Genomic DNA, 26,259 nt, shown 5'->3' on the forward strand with positions numbered 1-26,259 from the left:
AATCCCTGCACTCCTTTCGATAGAAACGAAATTCACGTAAGTATGTCCGTGTGCCTAGATCCGGGTGCACGCAAAATCCGGGTGCGCACATGCAATGTAAGCAAACGTTCGCGCGCGCGCGTGTTTGTGTGTGTGTGTGCTTAGAGAGATGAACTGAAAGCAGTACAGCTAGTATTACTATTGATTTGGAAGTCAAACAAAGCACCAAAGACACATCCACATAGTTGTGTGCTGTTATAAATACCTGTCCCTTTTATTTGCAAGTAAACAAGAAAGCAGGTATAGATGGCCTCGTCTCGGAATAACAATTGAACTAACACGAAACTGAAACGTATAGCAAGAAATAACATGCCAACTGCCAGTTCGCTGGCAGCAGTTGACGTTACACAATACAACGTTCACAAGGACACATTTATGTCCAAGTTGTGTCCGTAGGGAACCATTATTTCTCCTTCTCCTTTATTTGTTTTTTTTTTTGCTGCAGAACACATAAAAACGAAGTAGTCGAGGCGCTACGTTTCTCAGTCTCTCCACAGCAGTTAAATTATAACAGAAGAGAGCAGAATACTTGAACAAGCAAGAGTTAGGAAAATATGAACTTTCAACCTCCCAGCGTTGAGTGGAACACGCTTTGGCTGCTGAATATGGTAGAATATGGCACAGAATATGGCAGTTACTAGGCTTGCTTTCGCTTGTCAGTTGCTTCCCACTCTGCAACGTCAAAGGAGACGTGACAGGCACTGTAGAGGACCACCAGCACAGGAACCAGCGGGAAGGGAAATCCTGTAAAAGAAACCGTTAGTGTTCCTTTAATGTCACGTTTTTTTTCAACATTTAGAGCTACTGCATCACTCAGAATTTCGACAAAATTATTCAGATGACTCGTACACAAGAGCCTGCTTTCGTACGTGAAGCTCCACATAAACTGGGCTTCTAAAAGTAAGAGCAGGGAACTTCTTAAATTCACACTAAACTAATACGGCGATCTGGGCGAGTTGGTGTACTAATATCTTCGGGAAAATGTGCAGCGCGGCACGGATGAAGGACAAGAAACGCACAACACGAGCGCTCACTCTCAACCGAAATTTATTTCGTGCACAAGCATAAAACAAAAATACTTAAACCACATGGTGATTGCCAGATAAACAAGAGAAACGCGGGAACATGCCATTAAAAAATTCTATTTCTTTTTTGCGCAGTGCGATAGAGGTTTGGCTGATACAACGAGCGGCATCCACGTGCATATAATGAGCCTCGATTATCTCACGGCTTGTTTGATCATTATTTTTGTACACCAGGGCTGTTTCTTGAAACAAGGGCTCACACTTGCATCTGCTGCAGTGGGCGGCCAAATTAGAAGTCGTAGAATTTTTTACAGCACCGATGTGTTGTCTGAGGCGAATATTCAAACATCGACCAGTTTGCCCGTAATACACCTAGCCACAAGAGAGCGGAATTGCATAAGCTACCCCAAAGGAACAAGAAACGAACTTACGCGCGTGCTTAACCTGACACGATGTGATTGGCTTGCGCTTAGGTTTGTTGGCCAGATGGCATAAGCTGGATAACCTGTTCTTCGCAGAAAATATGGCTTGAACTTGATATTTAGATGCTACCTTCTTTAAGCCGTGCGCCATGCGGTGTGCGTAAGGAATAACGGCGATTTTTCCTTTCTTTTCTCTTAAGGCCTGGTCATGTCGAGGATTGCCTTTCTTAAGCTTCTTTAGGAGCCCTTCACAAAGGGAGACAACTGTGGCCTGTGGGAAACCCGCTTCTTTTAACCTGTCTAGCTGCCGAGAAAAGCTAAACTGCGCGACATGGTGGCACGACTTTTTGAGAGCGGAACCCAGGCATGTCGCCGCTATGCCCCTTTTTACCAGTTTGGAATGAGCCGACGAAAAATTTAGTATGGGCTTACATGATCTAGGATTGTATTCCCAACACAAGTGCTGCGGACTGAATTTTAACTTCAAGTCTAAAAAGTGGATCTCATGTGAATGCCGAACCCAGTCCGCCTTCTTGAAAGGAAGAAACTATCTTGTTAACTTCTCCAGGCCCATTGTTCGATCGCGTAATGATTAAGTAGTCATCTGCAAACCTGAAGATTTTCACTATGCCTGCTGTCTTAGTGCCTTCCAAAATTCGGTCAACCTTGCCGAGAAACATTTCACTCAGAACGGGTGCTACCTGAGACCCGATGCACACGCCCTCCCTCTGAATCGTTACTTTTTCACCCCAAAGGACGAAAGTGGACTGCAAATAAAACGACAACAGCTCAAGAAAGGACTCCACAGGTACACCACTTTCATTCCTGAAATTCAACTCATTTTCTGCGATACACTCTTTGACACTAGACATCAGCTGTTCTTGCGGAAGGGAGTAATAAAGGTCTGTAACATCAACGCTTCAGGCTGTGCAACATCGAAGCTCTGATCTACGTAAAAAATCGGCAACATCTTCTGAGTTCTTTACCCTAAAGGGATCTTCTATGCGAAGCCCTGTAAGGTGTTTTTGCAAGTACCCCGAAACCACATGCTGCCAAGTGTTTCTTTCTGAGACGATGGTGTGGAAAGGAAGTTCAGGCTTATGTGTTTTTATATTGAAAAAGACATCTAAACTATGTTTTTTTGTCTCAGACACTCCCCTAGATGGCCGTTCTAGGTTCATATCTTGCACCAGCTTCTTGGCTTTCTCTTTTACTTTCGTAGGGTCGATGACCACCTCTTTAAAGTTTTTTTGTCAGCGCAACTGAAGCTTTTTCCAAACATTGTTGCTCGTTCAAAAGTAAAAAGAAACCTTTCTTATCAGCTGTCAATAATTTGAACTTATTCTCTCTTAAGAAATGCACAGCTGGCTGAACTCGACAGCTAGGTTCTACCAATTCTAGAGTGGCTTTCCCGGGACTTACACAGCACGTCTATGCACTCAGAAACACATCGAGCCCTTTCCGCATCTTCAACGTGCTTAGTCACACACCTAACAGTGGCTATCTTTTCAACGGGCTTCCAGTCAGGCTCCATGCAGAACTTCGGTCCTAGTTTTAGAATGTCCAAGTGCTTATCTGGGATGGCTGTGTCTGTCAAGTTGATCACTTTGCCTGCTGGCGTCGGAATTTTCTCTCGGGCAGGTAAACCTCGCCGTACTGTGTTCCAAAGGAAGTCCAGCGTTGACTGGCTCGTCCGGCACCAATCCTCGTACGCGCGGCACTGCCTATGCCGTCCCCTCTGGAAACTGCATGTCGCCTTGAGGCAGTCTCTTAGCAACCTGGCTTGACTCATCCATTCCGAGCGTAGGACCCTGCACATGCTTCTGGTGTGGCCTACTGTGGGGCGGAACCATCCGCACATAGCCAACAACTGCTCGGGGCAAGTCCCTCGGCGAATGTGCCATGTCGCCACTCTTGCCTGGCATTCGCAAAAAGCTATTGTCGCTGCCAAATAGGCTGGCTCATGAAGAACTTGGTTAAAAATAGGAAAGGTGGCCCTTGAAGAAGAAATGTACTGAACTAGCACACGCGTAAGTTCGTTTCTTGTTCCTTTGGGGTAGTTTATGCAATTCCGTTCTCTTGTGGCAAGGTGTAATACGGGCAAACTGGTCGATGTTTGAATGTTCGCCTCAGAGAACACTTCGGTGCTGTAAAAAATTCTACGATTTCTAATTTGGCCGCCCACTGCAGCAGATGCAAGTGTGAACCCTTGTTTCAAGAAACAGCTGTGGTATACAAAAATAAAGATAAAACAAGCCGTGAGATAATCGAGGCTTATCATATGCACGTGGATGCCGCTCGTTGTATCAGCCAAACCTCAATCGCACTGCACAAAAAAGAAATAGAATTTTTGAATGGCATATTCCCGCGTTTCTCTTGTTTATCTGGCAATCACCATGTGGTTTAAGTATTTTTGTTTTATGTTTGTGCTCGAAATAAATTCCAGTTGAGAGTCAGCGCTCGTGTTGTGCGTTTCTTGTCCTTCGTCCGTGCCGCGCTGCACATTTTCCCGAAAATTCCAACTTAACGTTGTGAAAACAGTACACCCAATACAAAGCAACTGTAGCTAACGTCAGTGCCGTGTAGTCTGTACCTAGAGAACATCTGCGCAAGAACAGCGGGACAAATAAGAGAAACACAATGACGAGTGCTTCCCTGACTGAGGTCGATGACTCGACGGTGACCTTAAGCGTTGCGGCCTCCTTTTTAAAGGTTACCTATATGATGTAAACTGGAATTCCGGCCGGTTTAATGCAATGTTTGGGAATATATCCGCTGTTCTATTTTCTAACTCATTCCATAGCTGCGACTAAAGAGCAGAACGCCTGCTCACAAGGTCCGTAGCGAGAACTTACCGGTACGTTTAAGTTAACGGTCAGCACCTTCGTTAACGAAATAGACTTCAGTACATTTCTATCGTGTTCACTTGCTCCACTATTAGTACCTTTGCATACTGAGGTTAGCAAGTCTGCGACTACCAACTGTACGCGGTACTCTGCCTTTCACTTTAGGTTAGCAGGTATGTGACTACCAATCGTGGTACCCCACTTCCCAACTTAGGTACAGGTGGTGAGCCGCGTCCTAACAGCCAATCAGTTTTACAGCTTTAAAGGGTTTTTCATTGTTTACATATCGCGTGCCCAGATGAGCCGCAGTTTTCCCTCTCGAGAGAGGTAGTTGCTGCAGCAGCCATTTTAAAACAAAGCACTTGCCTTTCGCTCCCTGGGTGCTAGGACATATAGGCGAGACAGTATTCGTGTATGCATCATTACATTTTTTATATGATGTCCGTATAGACGGCCATGATGTTCGTAACAATAGTCCAGCCCATATATTGTTGCCATATTTTTAATCTTTATATATTTTACGCGTTCATGCAACGATTGATTTTAGGCTTGCTTACAGTCATACTACATTGTTCATCTGTATCCCACTCTTCATCGCTAACACTCACAGTCATGGCGCCCTGGCGAAACAAGGCCTTTGCGCCAATGAACTCCATCATCAATCAAATCAGCTTAGGTTACCAGATCCGCGATAACTAATCTTGATTTGCAAGCCCCTTAAACAGAATTCGGCATCGCTCGCTTACCGAAAAGGACTCCTCTGCAGAGGACCAGCACAACGCTTAATTCAGTCAGGTGAAACATGCATGCGCAGATGGTGAGCAGGTAGTGCGGGGAACCAATCAACGCCTTGGCTTCTCGCATTCGCCCAGGTGTCGCCAAGTACCGACTCTAAAAAATAAAAAAAGAAAGCAGAAAAACAATAAAAGCTAGCTTGTGGACATTCTTTAACAACGCTGCCACTAATCGACTTATTACGTTGAACGTAATTGACAAAATCGACAAATTCAATCCGACACCCATGAGAGCGTCACACGGGGAAAACCATTCGTGTCACCCGAACACGCTAAATACAGAACACGCTGGACTCACGTTTACTTTCTAATGAATGGAAAACAAAATCTGAAATAAGCGGAAAAGTGTGTTTAGTGCTACTGATGCGTTGGACAGACACACAAAATAATCCAGGTTTGGCGGCTGCGGTTGGCTTGCATACAAATGCATGAAAGGTCATTTTGCTATAAAGATGGCAAAAAGTACGGCGTTATTCGCGGTAGGTCCCACAGTCGACATTAATAAAAAAGTAGATGAAGAAGGAATGTGTATTCCGCAACCCCACTTCTCGAAACAGAAACAGTGCAGATGATGCCAATGTTTTTTTTTTAATCTTTACTGCTTCTAATCAAATACGTGTTCGTATTATTGGAAATGAACTATTAGCCACATTGGAAGACATGTGCCCTAGGGGAATTTGTACGCCCCGCCACGGTGGTCTAGTGGTTATGGCGCTCGACTACTGAGCCGAAGGTCGCGGGATCGAATCCCGGCCGCGGTGGCTGCGTTTTCGATGGAGGCGAGAATGTTTGAGGCCCGTGTACTTAGATTTAGGTGCACGTTAAAGAACCCCAGGTGGTCGAAATTTCCGGAGCCCTCCACTACGGCGTCTCTCATAATCAAATTGTGCTTTTGGGACGTTAAACCCCAGATATTATTATTATTAGGGAAATTTGTACAATCATAGTCGTAAAACTGCAAATCTTTTCTTTCTTAAGTACCACTTACATGCAAGCTGCATTCGATAACTTTATGTTTGATATTATGGTTACCCGGGACCTGCTGTTAGGAAAAACTAGAGAAAGTAACAACATGGTTATGAATGCTACTGTAGGCTCGTTCTTGGCGGGCCTAGAAGAAAAAATAAAAAGCTAGGACGAATATTTTCAGAAACAAAAAGAATACATCGTGCTTTCGTTTTAAAATTGTTGCCCTTTTCCTCATTTTTGTGATTGCAAGGTATTAACGATAATATTTATTCCTACTAACTTATTACTAACAAGAAGCACTGTTAACTGCAAAGGTTGCCGTGAATGGGATAATTGACAACCACCCGCTTGTAGCACGGAGCCAGGAGGAAATACATACGGATATCTCAGAAAGGAAAGCTTTTTAGTTCAAGATAAATTCGTTCTGGTCTGGGTATCGAACCCGAGATCAACGCCTTTCCGGGACGGTCACCCAACCCATTGATCTCACTAGAATGTCAGCACTTGGCAGCACGAGGCCGAAATATTCAACTGCTCTAAGAAAATGGATACAGAATGCTTCGAATGAGTTCAGCGGAATCCCGCAAGGTGGCGGAAGGTTTCTGAATGTCATAATTGACAGTCACCCATTCGTAGCCCGAAGCCACAAGCAAATCGATGCGCATTTGTTTGAGGCTGCTTGGCGCGGCCGGTTTCGCAGCTCGCACCTCGAGTTTCTTGACGAACGACGACCTCCTGGCCTGGACCACGAGCACTTCGATGGCGATACCGAGTACGCTCAGCGCGCACCATATCCCGTCCGACCTCTCCATGTCGTGCCAGAACCAGGTGAAGGCGAATGACGCCGCTGTGCCCAGCACCAACCAAGCGGCACCTTTCCGGCCACCCGCCACGGGCTCGTAGAAATACCTACAGAGGCAGGAAGTGATAAATACATTGAAGAGAAGTTTTGGCGAAAGCACACGCATTATCACCTCCGAGGAAGCTGAGCACAAAGTGTGGAAGGCAACTTTTTTAAAGGGCCCCTAAATCTCTCCGAGTTCAAACACGAGGCAGTAGTTTCTTACTCGCTTTCACTACCCTTCCTACAGGCACTGTCTCCTCCTTGCCACTTCATAAATCACGTGGACAGCGTCAGCACTAAGCGTTGAGCGTATCAGGGTATCGAGCTTTTCGACTGCACGCTGAGATCTCTGCTGGTGCTGTCGGAAAAGCACAAAACGAAGTGAAATCAGTTGATCGTGCAGGATATAGCCACGCGAGACAAGGCAGTATTGGCGTGCGACTGCATGGCAAAGCAAAGTAGGTAGCAACTTACGACTGATATCCTTCACATATAAAGCAGTCGAAAGCTTATTTCCTCGCGATTTCACATGAACAGTGGCATCACGAATTATGCCGCAAGGATGGGAAACGCCAAGAGAGAGTAACACGCTCGCTTTTTTTGTATTTTCGGAGGTTGTTTAAGGGCATTTTGCCTATGCAAATTACATGCGGGTACCTATGTCTGCAGCGAAGGCTCTCTATATATCTCTCACCAGATGTGGAGGCATGGATAGACCGGTGTGAAGAGAACTTGCAGTTACTGACAGGAAATCAATTCCACGTGGTACTTCAGCAGTACAAGCACGAAGGAGGCTCGCACGCATTCATTATCGGAGCATGGGTTTTGCATGGCTTTAACCGCTGTTTAAGAAAAGCAGAAAATATTCGCGAGGAAGGCAGTTCAATGCTCCTGTTGCACCGATATTTCAAGTCTGCTCTTTATTCGAAAACACAAAAGTCTTAATAGTACCTCCCTTTTCTTGTGTTCAAGCTACCGGAATGCCCTGTTTTTATGAAACGTAATGCAAATAAGGGCACAGGGTACTCATTAATAACGCTTGTCCAAACATGCTAGCTCGGCACATCGTACTTTGTACGAAAAAGAACCGCACGCGATTGATCATGTGACCAAAGATAAACCATCCTATTGCATTCAACCGATTTAATCCTCAAATTATTGAAGCAAGCCGGGCGGCCTACAACTAAAAGAAGAAGTCGAAACAAGAAAACAAGGCAAGGAGCAGGGGGGAGAAGACAATAAAAAAGTTCGATAGAACCAGATGGAGTCTCTTGTGTTCAGTTAATTAGTGTAGTTTTATTACAATTAGTATGAACTTCCGAGCGTGCGCTTGAACTTACTCCGTGATTTTATCTTTTCTGAAATATGCACGTGACTTACCCCCTTAAAATGTCTGAAAAAAAAACACTAATCTGTCAATCTTCGTCCATGTAGAAACACTATACATCTGCGTAGAAAATTTGTTTTTTTACCACGCCCTGGATGTAAGCCCTAGAGGTTACAGGATTAGGACGTTCCTAAGGCGCAGTTTTATAGTCACACAAACGTGAGAACATCAGTAAACCTGATTCACGCAACTTGTTTTCTACGTATTCTGAATGAAAACGGCTGTAAACAGCCGCAATTTGGCCGTACTTACCTTCTTATGTATAGATGCATCCCTCTGTCAAAATACCTGAAGCGAAAATAGGCGACGTGAAATTATCAATTAACACAGAAGAGAGCTTGGTATCTCAGCTAAGGTTCTTCCTGCAGACGCTTCTTAACTCGGTAGCTAGAACCTTATGGATTCGAAAACTATAATAGTATAGAATGCGACGATCTGCCAATTTCCGAATCCTAGAAAAGCTTTACTTTGAACTTCCTCGAAACAATTTCACATCTACTTCCGGCTTTCTGAGCTGTATCGTCGATTCATCTAAATGACACAACTGCGCCCTGCGAAAAGCTAACACAGCGCCATCAGGCAAAAGCGAACGTGTGACCCTGGAAAATAAAATATAGCTTTCTTGTTGCTTGGGCCATGGTTAGTTAGCGTACACTTTATTACACTGCGATGATCATTTGCCCTAAAAGCATAGTGATTGGTGGGTATGTGTGCTTTATATGTTTGCTGCAAAGGCTATGCGCACACTTAGTACCAACGGCCCGTATTCACAAAAATGTCTTACGCTAAAATTTTTCGTAAGAGAATCTTTGAGCCAGTCATGATGCTGGACATATCGTTAGCGGAGCCGGTCGGCCGTTGGCAAAACGTACTTAGGAAAGAGAAATTTTGTGAATGCGACCCAATATGCGTGTTACGTCGGACTAATACGATTGTCCTAACCTGGATGTGGACGTCTCACTAAGCAAACGGAAATAAGATGAAGTCTCCTCTTTACGTTATGTGTTGCAAGGAGAAGCTGGCCTACCGCGACAAGAACAAGGTTTTTTTTATCCTATCAACCAAATATATAGAGAAAGGGGTAGGCGACGCCAAGAAGTAACAACTCCTTCATTAATTTTCATTCCAATTGAAAAAAGCAGGCGACTTCTGTGGCTTAAGCAGGTCCCTTATATGAAACTCTTTAAACAGCCGTGAAAGTTTAAGCCAGTCCATATGAAGAATGTGCCGAAGGTTCATGCTGTCTTAAAGCGGTCACTTCATTTAACATATAAAATCATGCGACAGGGCTACTTGGTACAACACAAAGTAGATACGGGTCTTTTCAATGCCTTTCTGACACTTCTTTTCTCCCTAAAATTTCTATTTGCTAAGCGACTCTAACGTAATTGTCGTGTTCGAGTGGCCATTTTGGTGGTCGTCTTCCCTTCCCGCCAATCGCTATTGCGAGTGGGGTTGTAAAATAGAGGGGGGGGGGTGTCGTATGCATGCTAAGCAATGAGGAAACACCTTGGTCTAATGAAATTTGTGTAAAAGTTGGCCTCGGCATTCGTGCCAGTGCTCCTGGAGATGGGAAACACTGCTCGAAACCCAACCAACACGAATATAGTTAACAATGATAAAGGGTTAGGGCGTAAAAGACGAAGACAGAGAAGAGGCTTGAGACACGAGCGCTGACTTACAACAGTATTTCATTAGGAAACAAACAACCAAATATATAGCTAAAAAACCGTGACGCATCGCGTGTGCACCGTCTGCACAAAATTTGTATCACGACGCAAGAAACATAGCTCTTTCATAAAAAGCGCGATTGATGGTTTTGAGATGCATGCGTCACCTAATCTATCAATTAACTCCGCCTCAATGATCTCGCGGGTTAAATGGTTTCTATTTGGGCTCACGACTGAACACTCATTGTAAAACGGACCACACGTGGTCATAACAGTGCAAAATCTACAGTATGCATCGAAAAACCCCCCTTTAATCTCGGACACTTCGTAACAATGCTCCCGGAGCCTATTGTTAAGGCTTCGTCCACTTTCGCCAGCATAATAGCTACCAGAAGTCACCCAAAAGCAGATTATGAACTGTACCTTTTGCACAGTTCACGAAAGAAGTTTTATGCTTCTTGTCGCACTCACATTTCTTGGGGGAACAGTGCTAGTCAATCTGCACAAAGATCGCAGTTTATCTGGCGCAGAAAAACTAAATTTAACGCTTACACGTTCACCCATACGTTTTAGACGGTGTGCAAAACCGTGAATGTACGGAATAACTGCTACTTTACTTGTGCGAGGCGGCGAAATGGTTCTTTTCGGTCCCATGTGGTTCAGAAGGACTTCAGCAACGCTAACGAGTACATGCGAGTGATACCCGCATCTCTGAGGCCAAGTACCTGCTCATTGAAACTGTCACTCTTGAGCTCATGAGGGGAGTTTTTAGCTGCACACTGTAGATCTTGTACTGTTATCACCACGTGTGACCCGTTTTACAATGAGTGTTCAGTTGGGAGCAGAAGTAGAAATCAGTTAACCTGCGAGATTACTGAGGCGGATTTAGTTGCTAGATTAGGTGAGGCAAGTGTCTCAAAACCATCAATTGCGTTTTCTAGCAAAGAGTTATGTTTCTTGCGTCGTGATATGAATTTTGTGCAAACGGCGCACACGGGATCTGTCATGGTTTTTGAGCTATACATGTGGTTGCTTGTTTCCTAATAAAATACTGCTGTAAGTCAGCGCTCGTGTGTGCCAAGCCTCTTCTCTGTCTTCGTCTTTTGCGATGTCTCCCTGTATTACGCCAAACCAGCAAGCCCGAACAGCTGCCCTAGCTAATAACTACAGGTGAATTACATACGTATGAGATACAAGAAAGGTAGCTCCTATACCACGACCTACATTTTGCTAAGACAGAACATAGGCAAGAACGAGAGATTTTTTAACGTTTTCCTGTGACTACTAAAGAGAAAAGTACATCGTCTGCGGAAGCAACGGAACATTATACCGGTAAATAATGCGGTCAATAGTCAACATCAACATTATTAGCTAAAACGGCTGCTTGGGCGAGTTGGTTCATGATTAAGATAGATTTACCAGCGTGTGTGTGTATCCTTCCTAAATGTCCTGTCTTTTTTGCGCTGGTAAATCTATCTTAATCAACATTATACCGGTCAATAGTCAACATCAACGTAGTAACTTTCCTGATAATATTTTTTCATGGACAACGAGCACAAAAAATCAAGGCTTTAATAAAAACTGTACTCGTTCGAAATAACTCCAGAAGAACGTCTGAAGAAACGGATCGCTAGAAAGATTCGCTTACCGTCGGGAAAGACTCACCTCCAAAAATGAGAACATCGGTGCAACCTTACTATGCATTTGGCGTGCGGCGGGATTTCGATTCCTTCGGCTCGGGCCAGAGCACCGGCGATGCCGTAGTTGAACACGTAGCGCACGTAGAAGAAGAACAGCAGGGAAAGGCCGAACCCGACGAGGCTGGCCGGGTCGAGCTTTCCGATCATCCAGGGCCACTGGGACATCGCGGAGCTGCGCATTCAGGGTGACAAGGGCCCGTATTCACAGATCTCTTACGGTAAAAACTTTCGCAAGAGAATATTCCAGCCAGTCGCGATGCGGGACATATCATTAGCGAAGCCGGCTGACCAGTGGAAAAGGCACTTACGAAATATAAGTTTTGTGAATTCGGCCGGAAGGCGATGAAAGGGGTTATCCGGTTAATGTTGACCTTCAATGTGCGCTATTTGCGAAATCACAAGAAAACACACATAAACGGTTTAACAGGACCGTTGGACAGGACTGCTGAACCGTTTATGCTTGTGTTCTTGTAATCTGCCAAAAAGCGCATATTCAAAGTGACTAGGTTTGCCTGTTACGATTGTATTTTGATTGCCACTTGCAAAGGTTTATTAAGGCGAAAGCCTTAGATACCTCATCAAACGCGAAGAGTGACCGTTGGCGTCCCGCGGGATCGAGGACAGCACGAGTAATGCGAAAAATCATCATCACGCGATGACGTCACTCTATGACGTCGCCATGATGCCACAGAACGTCAAAAAATTGTGACATCATTATGACGTCACTGTTACGTCACGTCACGTGTTGACGTCATCAGCTGACATCGTTGCTTGGTCAAAGGTGGGCTGATCACGGAGGCAGTACGAAACCAGGTGTGGTGCCGCTGATCATGGAGGCAATGCAAAACCACGTTAGGTGCTGAAAGCTTTCGGAGGGTAGCGGGGCAGGATCGACTGAGAAGAAAACGAAGATGGCGTTCGCATTCGAGTTGTCTTAGGTGATTGCACAAGGGACCCTGTGAGTTTTCGTTTGTCAGCATTTGCCAGAAATCATTTTGCGTCTTTCTGTGTACAACCGGCTTTATGACAAAGGTCAAATTTTGCGGCGACCGGGGAGGAAAGGAAATATCCCCGCCCCAAAAAAAGCTATTCCTGATTCGTTTATTGCATTTGCTAGCAATATGTCCAATCTCAAAATTGGCTCGCATCTGCTTTTGCGAGCACTTGAGGAGTATGAGAACACGTTTGAGAATGAGAGCTCTGTGTTTCCGCCTTTACAGAAATGTTACTACGCGCACAGTAAGCATGTTAATAAAAATGCCGATGGACTGAGGAAGGAGAGCCTTTGGCCTCTGAAAGGCTCTGTACATTGAAATTAGTAGCTGTATTGAATTCGAAAAGGAAACACCTAAAAATAATAAGCATCGTTCCCTGACACCTAAGAAACACTCATATATATTCATAAGGAATGTTTTTTCTGCCTAGGAACAAACTTGAGTATCTTTCGTAACGCACATTTTATTGTGTACACAATGCACGTCATATTGGAAGGATACTTTTCAGAGACAAAATATATTGTTCGTGTCACGGATTGAGCTTGTTCGGGTAATTTCTGAGAAAGACGTACCACTTATGCTTTTTATTGAAAGAAAAAGGCCCCAAAAAAGTGAAACTTGGGCGAGTTTGTCAGTATCCATACTTGAACACGGAGCGTAATAAGACGACACAAGGAGGACGCAGGACACCAGACGCGCGCTAACTTTAAACTAGTCTCTGAACTCCACGACTAGTTGACAATAATCATAATAACCGCTATAACTTTATATAAAACCGCTCAATTCTTGACCAATCCCCACAGTGGGTGTGAGCCACTGTTGGAGGTGAACAAGAACAAGAACAAGAAACGCTAAACTATGAAAGCTCGATATTAAGTGACGCATGCTCAGACTCAAGCTTTTATCATGAGGAAATAAAACATGTGAGGATAGCTGCAAGAAAAGGTTTGAATACAGCGCTCGTCTGGTCTTCTTTTTATTCACTGATTCCTCCCGACCAGACGGGCATCCGTCGAAGCCTTGATTTCATTTTTTTTCCTTCTTGTGTCGTTGTCTTATTGCGCTCCTTGTTTAATTATGAAAAAGAAAAGCTATGGTGTTGTTAGGGTATCCATCACAATTGATGATATTTTTTTGCTGCCAATTTCATGCATCACCGAGCAACTTTCCGGATTAGTGAGAGACCGATTCATCCAAAACCGTCGGACGTTACTGTACACAACGGCGCAAGAACTTAGGAAATATACTCGTATGACTACTCTTATATACTCGTATGACTACTCTTATTGCAAACACGCTATAAACACGACTACGTGCTCAGCAGGCAGGGAAAAGCTGCTAACTACAAATTCGCTCTATCACCACATTTCGAACATATAAAAGCCGGAGAGGCACGTATGTTGCAAGTTACTAAATTCATCCTGTAAACATTCGTTCTGTAAATGCCCTTGAGTACTCTTCCCTGGATCGTTCATTCCACCTGCCATACAAGTGGTAGTGAATCTCAGCGCCTCTGCGTAAGTGTTACGCCGTCATCTGGCCACTTCGAATAGCTTATTCATGAGTGGCTTCAAGCGAACGGGTCCACCATTGCGACATGGTAACCAGTGCGCCGAGTTAACAAACCCTCTATTTCGCAAGTACTTCTTCCCATTGGCTATTGGGTTTCGCCAACGAGATGTCTAGCATCAGGAATTACTAAAATTTTCTGTCAGTAGTAACAGGAGAAATCCTAGCGTAAGACGTTTTCGCGAAAACGGGCTGTGGAATTCAGCAGCGAAAACCCTTAGTAAAACGCCTTATCAAATCAATGTTATTTCCCTGTTTTTCTCTAGTTACCAGTGGGAATGATTACCAGGTAAATTAAAAATGAGTGCGAAAGAGCGCACCTGTATAGGTAGTGGGCCATGACTTCAACCAGAAGAAAGTGAGCACAGCTCCGCAGCACACCAGTTATGGCGGCGCCCATTTCCCGCAGGGTGCACTGTGGCCTCGCTTTGTCCAGCTATAGGGAAGTTTGAAATATTCTTAAAAATTGCGCATCACCCACATAACTGTTGCTTGTCGCATGGCGTGTCTACAGTGTGTATACTCGGAAAGATTACATATCAACTATTCGCGTGTTACTCAGTGATGTCTAATATACGATAACCAATCGTATTTGGCCTCTTAGAGCGTATGTACGGCTCCACTGAATTATGTAGGGATGATATGGCAAATCTCATCGGGGAAAACCCGCATGGTGGATAAAATCTTGCTCTCCGTGTAGCAGAACCAGGAAGCTTCGGAGAAACTGAGAAATGGGGATTTGAAGACTATTTGTAAAAAAAAAGCGACTTACACGAATGTTGTTCGTAGGAAAAAAGATTCAACTAGCCCTGATCCCGGACATATTATTAGCGAAGCCAACTGGTCAATGGCAAGAAGCACTTACAAAATAAAATATGTGCGAAATTGGCTCCGAGTACCGAATCACAACGCTCTTGGTCATGGGCCAGCAGGCTTCGTTAATGTTATGTCCCGCACCAGGACTATCGGTAATTTTTTTTCTGGTAAGAAAGACTCAAGCGTAGGGCACTTTTTTGAACAGTTGTCTAGATCTGGAACGAAGGGGCGATTACTGAGTGTCTGGGTATGCGTATTCATAAGAGTATCTTGTTTTAGAATTGTTTACGAAGGATTACTCCAGCAAGTCATGATGCGTGTCGTGACATTAGCGATGACGGTGACCAGAAGCAATAGGAGGGGTGTCGTTTTGCGAATGAAAAGCTTTGAGAAGTTGGCCCCACCGTACGGACATTTACGCAGACCATTACCAACAACTCAACGACTCTCGACAACGACGATTCACTCTCTGCTTTCTCCATTTTCGTTCACCTGCAGCAGACTGTTACGTTATATGAATGTGGTCAACTCTCCTGAATGCCCTCTGAATTATCCTGTAAAACCTGATAAGCGTACTCGCTCGAAGTGCACTGCAAGTGCTGAATACTTGCAGCGCGTTACTAGAATCTCTCGAGTAGAGATGATCAGTGACCGTCCTACGTTTTAGGAGAAAGTCAGTGCAGCATTCGTCATTGAACGGAACGCAACAGGGCTTTAGTCTCGACACTACCGCTTCCCCATGAGACTGTAGGAACGACTGTATCACTTCCAAGTGTTGTCGTCCTGTGCTGTGGACAGCAGAGAACGTATGCGTATGCTTCGTGTCTATCAGTATATTTTATACATTTCTAATTGCTTCCCCCAGACACACTGGAGGCTTTAATTGCGGATGTTTGCCCGGTTCACCCCTCTGCTTTTCGCCTTATTTCAATTCCTCCTACTCCTCAATGAAGCAAAATTATTATGTCTAAATGTGTAAACATTAGTGATTAAGGGTACCTGTGCCGCGTAGTCGTGGTAGTTCTGAAGTGGTCCCAGGTACACCGCGGGCATGTAGATAACATAGGCCAGCGTCCTCCAGTACGGAGGCCACCGGCTGCGACTGTCCTCGGGCTTCTCTCGCTCGTTGTGTATAAAGTCCAAGCTGAAGCTGAGGCCGCGCAATATATTCCAATGGAAAGCGACGTAAGTCACCATGTGTGTCTCCGGCCCGTAGTTATCGTACACGTGCTGTTGAAAAAAAAAAACGACGACATAGGCATCTTAGGGCGCATATAAAATTTAGACAGGAAATACCACACGGATACGTTGGCAGAGAGAAATCCTAATGGGCTATTGTTATTAAAACGCAGTTTTCTTTGTGAACATCTCCGGGTTTCGCTAACCATGCTGCTCCTGAAGCAAATGATTTCCGAGCACTTTTGTCTGAGCGTGTTTGTGCGACATTGGCGAAGTTAACCAGAACAAAAGACGAGAAAAAGACACATGTACAAGCAGAACAAGTGTTGAACTACCAACTGAGAATTATTCGATAAAAGTGCTTTTTGTACAGTGTCACTCGCCACCACCGTCAAGAAGCTGCACGCACAAATTTAGCCAGTGATAACGACAAGCATGACTGCCAATAATAATATAATATGTGGGGTTTAACTTCCCGAAACCACGATATGATTAAGGGAGACGCCGTAGTGGAGGGCGCCGAAAATTTTGACGACCTGGTGTTCTTTACCGTTCACCTAAATCTGGGTACACGGGCCTCAAACATTTTCGCCTCCATCGAAAATGCAGCCGCCGCAGCCGGGATTCGATTCCGCGACCTTCGGGTCAGCAGTCGAGCGCCATAACCACTAGACCACCGTGGCAGGGCCAAACATGACTGCTATCTTTTAACAAAAAAGAAGGCGGCAACATAGTCGAATATACACTGCAATGACAAATTATCACTGTGTAACATGTTAGTGCGCACATTTAGCATCTCGTTAAGGAACAGTACTGCGCGTGCTCCTCCCAAATGAGCACAGAAGGGCAACATATTAAGGTGAATAAAACGTGCCAGGTTAAAGACGATAATGTACCTAATTCGAAAACTGGAAGAAAAGAAGAACGGAAGATTGAGGATGCTCTGCCATACAGAAGTTCGGTCATCATACGAAAAGCTAACCTTGTCTAATTAAAACCTAAAAACTTAAACGAATGCTCACACATGGCCGTCCAAGGCCGCCATCCCGTATTTTGAGATAAAGATGGCTGGTTCGCTAACACAGCTGTCACCAGCTTTGTTGATGAGAAACGCCTCCATTATTTCTCTTTCTAATCTGTTGCTCGCTCTTTTTAGAAAACTGCTCCTCTGAAAATCTGGTTCACACCCACACCTGCGGCAGTGGTTGGCCAGGTGTCCTCCCGCATCGCTATGCACATTTAACTGCGCTCTCGTGTCCTATCATTAAAACATCGGCCCGTTTGGCCCATGTATTTCCGTCCGCAGCTGAGCGGAATTTCATAAACTGCTTGAGGCCGGCAGTCAGTGAACTTGTTCCTGTGTTCCTTCTCGCACAATTCTGGCCCCCTGTCTAGCAGGGAGCAAACCTTGAACAGCTTCTGAGAAGTGTAAAGAACAACATTGACACCGTATATTGATGCTACTTTTTTATGCTATGTGATACTCTATGTAAGTGCGGAATTACCTATACACTCATTTTTTTTCTTGTTGTTGCTCCGTCCCTCATGATGTTTTATTGTCTGCAGCAACTGCTCACACACGGGAGTAATTGTCAATACCGAGTATCCTGAACACAACAGGCGCGTAACTTGGGAGGAAAAAGCCTATTGCACAGAATGGCAACAAGACTTTAACGATGAGTCAAACCAAGTGATGGCAATGCCTCTTTTAATAGTCTCTGATTGGGCACAATCATGCGAAACGTGGATGGTACGTACATCCCGCAGACACGAGGTTCACGAAAATGCAAGCGTACGTCTCACAACCGTATGACGTTGTTCTCCGGTTTCTTAAACGTGAAACGTAATCCGCTGTAAAATCAATTCAAAGTGCTGATAACACCATCAATACAACCGTCAAGATCACAATTAGGAACACCTTTTAGCACAACTAAAAACCATCAGCGTACTTAAACATTTTTACCACTATTGAATCAGAAGGATTAGCGTGCACATCGTGATCAATACCCGACAAAAATATATTACACAGTATGGGAGCGACGGGGGACCCAATACACATACCACTTCGTTGTACATAATGCTTGTGCTCAAAGATCACAACAGCAGACAGAAGACAGAATTCCAATAATGTCAGAAAGTTATTTGGCTAAAGTTGTGCGTGCAGCTTCTTGACGGTGGTGACGAGTGACACTGCATAAAACAGCACTTTTATCGAATAAAGCTCAGTTGGTAGTTCATCACTGGTGCTGTTTGTACATGTCTTTCGTCTCGTCTTTCGTGCTGGTTAACTTCGCAAATTTCCGTGTAGGCACTTGCGGTGTTACGGTCACCTTGGATTCAACTTCTGGTTGCCTATTCCACGTCCTGTATCTTAATTCACTTGTGATTTCCTGTAAATCACTTCCGGTTAAAGGCTAGCTAAGGAAGGCCTCTGTGACAAGTTCGGTCGCAAATTTTCGTCGACGTCATGGACGTCATAGAGCGTTACAGAAAATTGGTGATGTAGAACTTTTATATCTGAGGGCTCTTTTTGTGCACATGGTTCCTGGTGTTACACAGAGAGTTTATCCTGAGAAGTTTCTTATATATATCATTATCTTGGTCTTTTTCGTTTAACTGGCTAAGCGACAAGGAGCATCTGGTACCGCCAACCTCTCTTACTGATCATCTCAATTAAAAAAAATCAATGTATATTACGAGATAATTGCTCACGTGAAAGAAGCTCATGTCGTTGATTTTATTCTGCATGAGCACGAGGGACGCAAGGACGTAGCAGAACACGGGCACGCGCAGCGCAGCCACTGCGAGGAATGCGGCGTGCTGGGCCAAGAAAGCGAGCGCTACCTCCCAACCGATTTGGACGGCCAGGAAGAGTGATGTGTACACAGCATAGAACACGGGCACTAGCTGCAAGAAAGAATGAAAAAAAAAGTTGAAATTATGGTTTTTAGGGGCATTTATGGTACACTTAGGGCCATGTCCACCAAGCTATTCGTTCAGAACTGCTCTTTGAAGCATTAGTCGGCCGTCTTCATTATTTACGTGTCCGCATCGGAATTGATGGTTTGAAAGAATGGCTAATTCGCCTTTCCTGCAACGTCTTTTTCGACCAAAAACTCTCGTTCACAGACCACATCTTTCAATATGTGATTTTCTCTCTCCCTTGTCTAGTCAATAGGCGTCCCCCAAAATGGCAGGTTAATCTATCTATCTATCTATCTATCTATCTATCTATCTATCTATCTATCTATCTATCTATCTATCTATCTATCTATCTATCTATCTATCTATCTATCTATCTATCTATCTATCTATCTATCTATCTATCTATCTATCTATCTATCTATCTATCTATCTATCTATCTATCTATCTATCTATCTATCTATCTATCTATCTATCTATCTATCTATCTATCTATCTATCTATCTATCTATCTATCTATCTATCTACAGTAAAACCTCGGTGATACGATCATGGCTCGCACGAATTTCGGGGTGATACGAATTTTTCTGTGGTCCCGGCCAAGGCCCATTATCGTGCAATGTATTGGAGTACGGTTGTTGCGAACCGATTTGCACCCTGCGACGTTTGATACGAACGTACGCTAGCGCACAGGTACGAACAGGTGCTGCCCGCGCTATCGGGGAAGACCCGGCTGACACGCGTGGGCGCGGGCCTGCGCGCAGCGCGACCATCAACGCTGCGTCGTTGCCTCCGAGATAGTGCGCGCGAATCTAGGAGGCCTTTAGGCACCTTACAGATGACGGTTACAGATGACGTTGACGTCGCGCTTTTTTTTTTTTTCGACGCGTTGACTCGTGCTTCTGTGCTCGAGGCAGCAGCGTCCTTGTACTGTGTTAACACGTGCCTGCCACGTCGATGCAAGCCATGTCCCCGCAATCAGACGTTCTATAAAACAAGACTGAAACTTGGGCTGCGGGTCCGTCATGAAGTCCCATTAAAGGCGGACGAGGACCCCAAGAGACGAAGCGAACGGTCTTGGCGAAGGAGCTTGGCCTCTATCTATCGTGTGATAAAAGCACTTCTTAAATCACTTTCGCCGCAGTACTCTATTGTCATGCAAAAAGCGTAGTAAGATTAGGAAGGGGCTACTAGCGGTCGCGGGGCACAACACATCTGGTTCATTAATTACACACGCGCGCATGCACCGTATATTTACGAGTACAGGTATGATGGGTGACGTCTAAAAACTTTACTGGCAATCATTCAGAGATGTTCATGACGTCGCTGCGGCCCTGAAAAACACTAAATCAAAGCGTACGCCAAACTTTCTTTTCCATGTTTTCTGGCGATACGAATTTCGGATGATACGAATATTTTTGGTAACCCCGCGAGATTCGTATCACCGAGGCTTTACTCTATCTATCTATCTATCTATCTATCTATCTATCTATCTATCTATCTATCTATCTATCTATCTATCTATCTATCTATCTATCTATCTATCTATCTATCTATCTATCTATCTATCTATCTATCTATCTATCTATCTATCTATCTATCTATCTATCTATCTATCTATCTATCTATCTATCTATCTATCTATCTATCTATCTATCTATCTATCTATCTATCTATCTATCTATCTATCTATCTATCTATCTATCTATCTATCTATCTATCTGTCTGTCTGTCTGTCTGTCTGTCTGTCTGTCTGTCTGTCTGTCTGTCTGTCTGTCTGTCTGCCTGTCTGTCTGTCTACGTTTGTCCACCTGTCCAGCTCAATGTGCGCATGAACGTACGTACATCCGTACGCTAGATGACTCCTCACTCACCGATGGTGCGATGCCGGCGGTTGCCCGGCCCAGCAAAGGATGCAGCAGGAACCACACCCAATTTCTGGTAACAAAATGGCCCGTATACTTCCATTCCCAATGCGTATCGTCCTGCGAAATGAAGAGCTCGGATATGATAATCAGCAAGTATCTACTGGTTATCTAACAATGACTCACCAACGTGTGATCTCTGCTGCGGTTCCGTCGAAAAAAAAAAAGAATGCGGCACACAATTCACGCATTGAATTGAGGCAGCCCATAGCCAATATTAGCATCCCTAATCCAACAGCAACTAAATAAGACTAGCTGATATTAGCTGCCATTTAGCCATGCAACACTAACCAACATTAGCGAGTGCAAAAGCGTGCAGACAGTATATTTCCAATAGGGGGATGGGAACCTACATTTTTGGTGTTGTACGGGCACTGCAAGAAAGGATTTGATGTTCACAAGAGGTCGCCTTTACTTTTTGAACGAATACTGAACGCTAGTACGTTTCCAAGTACCGCATTCGCCGCATGAGGATCCTATAATTCTACGTCCATCAGTTTTCAAGTGGGATTAGCACGCGACGTGCGTATATTCTCCGACACTTCCTACTGGCGTCTTCGTAATATATTATGACAGCAATACCCATCCTTGCTTGTATTGATGCACTGAGCCACAAATGTAACTTCACCACGACCACTGAAACAGTCGCAATAGTCCGTTGTATCGGAATCCCAGATCCGTTAGTCGTTAACCTGGAGCAAGGTGTGTGAGCGGGTTAGTTGGTATTCCATAATGTTAAAGCTTCAGCGCAAGACGTGCACAGCAGAGCTTGCCCTCGTCATTTCTTTGTCTGCTGTCCACTTTTTCCGCTGAAGCTTTAACTTGACCCTGGAGCACTAAAATTTTACACCACAATGTAACAGCTCGCTTCGACAGGTGTACTGTGGTGGCGCTGCTTGTTTCAGTGGCGAAAGGCACCGACTACCGTATTTCATTTAATGAGCATACCGTATAAATTACTGAGGCAAAATTCTTCGACGCCTCATCAAACGCGAAAATTGACCGTCGGCATGAACAATAGTTATGTAAAAAATCGTCACGTGATGACGTCACCATGACGTCACCGTGGAAACTCACCATTTTGCGCTGAAGGCCGTACGGACTGCTTTTGAAGGCACGCCGCATTTCTTGTTGCAGAAACACATCTGCGATAGAAAACGCGCATATTGGGAGCATCTAGTGAAGGAATTCAGAGGCAAACAAAGAAAACGAACTAACAAGCCACCCTAAATGCCAGTGGTGGTTGTTGAAATATGTATAGAAGAAACACGGTGAAGCGTTAGCACGAAAGGAGAGCTCGCGCTTGGTATGCCGCCTGGAACGTATGCCTGAAATGGACGTGTTTTTTTATCTCGTTGACTTACTAAACCTGTCTTCTACTCCACTCTACCGGCGAAGACACCTTTATTCCACAGTGATATTGCGCCGATAGTAACGTCGCACAGAACACAGGCCTCTAGCATATCGCCTCCATCGAAATGCGACCGGCGCGGTCGGGATCGATCTCGCGAACTTCGGGTCGGTATTGCGCCGATAGGATCGAGTGTACCAATATGACGCCTTATTATCGTAAGAAATGTTCTGCAGCGCAATTTACTGCGGCGGCGATCCGATAGGCATGTATAAGAAAAGTACCCATCTCCTCAGCACAGCTCAACATTTCTGTTTGCAGAGGATGTAGCTTTTCAACAGTATTAGAAATACACGACCTAATATACGCTGTGTTATGATTAAACACTTTTTTATAGCCACCGCGGTGTTGTAGTGGTTATGATGCTCGACTGCTGACCAAAAAGGTCCGGGGATCGAATCGCGGCCGTGGAGACCGCATTTCGGTAGAGGCGACATGCTAGAGGCCCGTGTGCACTGATTTAGGTGCACGTTAACGAATACCAGGCGGTCAGAATTTCCGGTGCCCTGTGCTATGACGTCTCGCACAAGCATATCGTAATTTCTGGACGTAAAACAGCAATAATATTTTTTTCAACATCTCTTGCATCGTTACAAGGCTAGGCCGAGCAAATAGCTCAAGCATGCCAGCTATCCCACAGCAGATGCTTTATTTTACTGTATTGATCGATATCTCTTTCACTTTTCTAAACGCTGACGCCAGTTAAGGAGCAATAAACATCTTGACTGAGCAGATTAATAAAAGCCATTGGTACATGTAGGTAAGGAACCCTACTGCGTGAAGTGACCGATGAAACTTGTCAGCAGTCCGAACGCCTTGTTGCAAATATCACGGCCACTCAGGGGCGGCAGCCCCTCCTGGTCACCTAAGAGGGGAGGGGGGCGCAAAATCTGCCCCATACATTGACTTAGTAGGAGGGGGGCGCTGCGATGACCATCCCCCCCCCCTCCCGATGATGAACTCTGCGAACGCCTATGGCCCTATGCATGACGTGAAACATATGCCTTTGTCTGTAATCGCATATGGTTCTAAATACTCATCTCCCTCCCTCTATGTTTTTTCACTCCCTCATTATCTTTTTACAACTGAACACTCCACCCCCCGTAAACACCCCCTACACACCCTACATCCCCCTACACCCCACAGCTCTTTACTAATGATAGTCATTTAAGTTGCAGCAAACAGCGCTAGGAAGTTGCAGTGCAATAAGCGAAGTCCTACAAGAGGAACACAGCACGAGGCTTCCTGTTGTCCTTGTCCTTCCAAGCGCTATGACGTAATTACTATGTCACACCAACAAGGCCAAACATCAGCAATGGTCAGCTCAATTTCTGCGCCACATCCTTTTTCCTATTTACACATCACTTTCTTCTGCACAGTCAGAGCGGGCAGGAGATGCCAGTTTCATTTAAAGCTTTCGCTCGTGTAGACCTTCACGTAGAAGCGAGAAAAAATGTCTTTCTTTTCACTTACTTTCTTCGTTGACCGAAAATCGCCACATGGAGTAGAGGACGGCCGACACGACAACCACCCAGTGAAACAACTTCTTCCGGTTCCATTTCCACCTGCGGTGTCAGAAATTCCCGGCATGTTTACGTTCACAAACGTAAACTTACGACACATTTAGGTTCAGCCACTGATTCGAAACAATGTAACTTAAAACACTCAACACTTGTCTAATTTACGTAAGGCGCGGCACTAAAAAACGCCTGTCTTGGCTCGTTACCTCTCAACGCCTGTTGGTCCTTTCGGCTTTAAATCAGGTTTTGTTTCTAGAGCAGTGCCATCTCCTGACATTGTGTGTTACCTCCCTAGCGCGCTCCGTCTCCTGGCTCTTAACTTCAACCGCGTACAAGCTCCCAGCGGGCTTGAATTCGCCGTGCACGTCATGAAAATCCCCTATTGTCCCTTGTCTTGAGCGGGAAATGAATGTGAGTAGCAAATCAAGAAAAATAAAGAAGTAAGATTTCTTTGTTATTCTTTGTTATCTGTCAAGCCACACGTCATGGAGGCGCGAAATTGCTGTCGACGGCCCTGCATCCTAATCTGCAGTCCAGGAAAAGCATAAATATAAAAGTGAAGAAATTAACATATGAAGTAATGAAGGACGGTTCACAGAACTTCAAGACTGGTATGCAGGCGGTGGACTGTTCTCTGAGATTGACGATAATCATGAACCAGCATGTAATGGTTATAAAGCAGTTAGCACGACAACCCTACAGGCGAGGCGTCAGTTGTAACGTCGGGAGAAGCCGCTGTAGGCTTGCTGGAATCTAAAAGGGACCGCTAAGTGATCGCGCTTCTGCAAGCCACTAGTTCGCCACGTGTCATACGCTCGAACTCGGATAGGAAAATGTCATGCGGGAAATAAACTCTGCCCATCTGTTCTCTCACGTTGTAGTAAGTCGAAAACACAAAGCGCCACGGGTGATTCACTTGACATTTGCCCGCATACAAAGCCTATTTTACGTCTTGCGGGCAGCTGACTGGAACACCCATTTTGAAAACGTTAAACACTCTGCGGATCACTATGCATTTGTGCAAACTGACTCTGTAGAATGTCGATTCCCAAAGAGGGGTCAATACCTAGGAAGTACCGGCGGAACATTAACGTGTTCATTTACTTTAATTCAATTGCAGTTCTATGCTGCAGCTTGCACCCAACGTATTCGTGTTTGCCTTTAGGAAGTCACCCTAACAATTTCGTAACTGCGGACCTCCTAATGGTTTGCCTTTAGGAAGTCACCCTAACAATTTCGTAACTGCGGACCTGCTAATGTAATAAGCCTCACTAACCAGGTTATGAGGTACGCAAAAATCATTGAATGAGAGTGGATAGCAAAGGATTATCTGCCATTTGCGTGAGCCAATTGTACATCTTCCACAATCGGTGCAGAATCAGTTACCGCGAAGGACACGAATGCGACGACTTTCTTGGGTATAGGTATTCGCGTATCGAAAGCAGTTCTGGGAGTGCTGGTAGCGCCTGTAACTGTGATTCGCGGTGAATAAAATGTACTGACAATACTTTCTCCCTCTTTTCTGTGAATCAAGTACCCGTGCCCATAAACCTCGACGAACAGGCGTTCTCCTTTTTTGTTTTATTATATGATATTAACGCGAAATTTTCCCCGCTTTCCCCTGAACCGGTTTTCCGGCTGTCGACGTCGTTGTGCGCCAACTCGCGACGCTATCCTCTAGGAACAAGACAGTGATACCAAAACCGTGTTGTCCCCGTCGTCACGCGGCGAATCTTTTGTTGCAATAGCAATTATATGGACACTCTCAACGGCTTTTCGCCGTCGCCGTCACCGTCATTTTCCGTATAAAGGCCAAATAGATAAGATGTCCCCGCGCATCGTCTGTTCTAACCGCGATTAAAGCTGGAGGGCGCTGGCGACGGACGCGGCTGAAGCGGCGGGTAACGGGTGTTTTTATTAAGACTTTTTTATGATGTATCTGAAAGTAAGGCAGTATGCATTCAATGAATTCAAATTATTTATTAAACAAGGCTTCATGCGGCTCCATAAACCGGTTGCATAAATTGTGATATTTCCAGGAATGACAAATTCTGTGTGAAAGTCATACACTTTTTTTCTCACGCAGTTGACTATGTGGCAGTGTAGAACGTCTACTACAAATAGTGAAAAGAACCACCACAGTTCTCCAGGGGACTGACACCAACAAACTTTCCATAAGTACCAGTGAAACATGGCTTATTATTTGATGGCAACACGAGCTTATT

General features: G+C 44.8%; 1 protein-coding gene across 2 annotated transcripts; it reads right to left on the minus strand.

Moving 5' to 3' along the window:
- Positions 1 to 224: 224 nt before the first annotated feature.
- Positions 225 to 24,377, minus strand: LOC119374419 (protein-cysteine N-palmitoyltransferase Rasp). Of its 2 annotated transcripts, none has more exons than XM_037644506.2 (12): positions 24,241 to 24,377; positions 23,988 to 24,079; positions 22,181 to 22,248; positions 21,053 to 21,163; positions 18,968 to 19,162; positions 16,076 to 16,306; positions 14,581 to 14,696; positions 11,662 to 11,868; positions 8,579 to 8,614; positions 6,722 to 7,004; positions 5,079 to 5,223; positions 225 to 783 (listed from the first exon to the last, which is right to left on the minus strand). In XM_037644506.2, the coding sequence occupies exons 1-12, from the start codon at positions 24,309 to 24,311 to the stop codon at positions 677 to 679; spliced, it is 1,662 nt and encodes a 553-aa protein (XP_037500434.1). In that variant the 5' UTR covers positions 24,312 to 24,377; the 3' UTR covers positions 225 to 676. The 2 variants fall into 2 exon arrangements, with proteins under 2 accessions (XP_037500434.1, XP_037500435.1); XM_037644507.2 differs by having other exon boundaries at positions 6,803 to 7,004; positions 24,241 to 24,373.
- Positions 24,378 to 26,259: the final 1,882 nt, after the last annotated feature.

Source organism: Rhipicephalus sanguineus, chromosome 11 (assembly GCF_013339695.2).
Source record: "Rhipicephalus sanguineus isolate Rsan-2018 chromosome 11, BIME_Rsan_1.4, whole genome shotgun sequence".
Classification (NCBI taxonomy): Eukaryota; Metazoa; Arthropoda; class Arachnida; order Ixodida; family Ixodidae; genus Rhipicephalus; species Rhipicephalus sanguineus.

Excerpts from the sequence above, each read along its gene's own strand:
- LOC119374419 (XM_037644506.2), bottom strand. The coding sequence starts at position 24,311 with ATGTCAGGAGATGGCACTGCTCTAGAAACAAAACCTGATTTAAAGCCG. Across the intron at positions 19,163-21,052 it reads CCGCCGGCATCGCACCATCG|CTAGTGCCCGTGTTCTATGC; the intron begins GTGAGTGAGGAG and ends TCTTTCTTGCAG. Across the intron at positions 5,224-6,721 it reads TGGCTTCGGGCTACGAATGG|AGTCGGTACTTGGCGACACC; the intron begins GTGACTGTCAAT and ends TTTATTTTTTAG.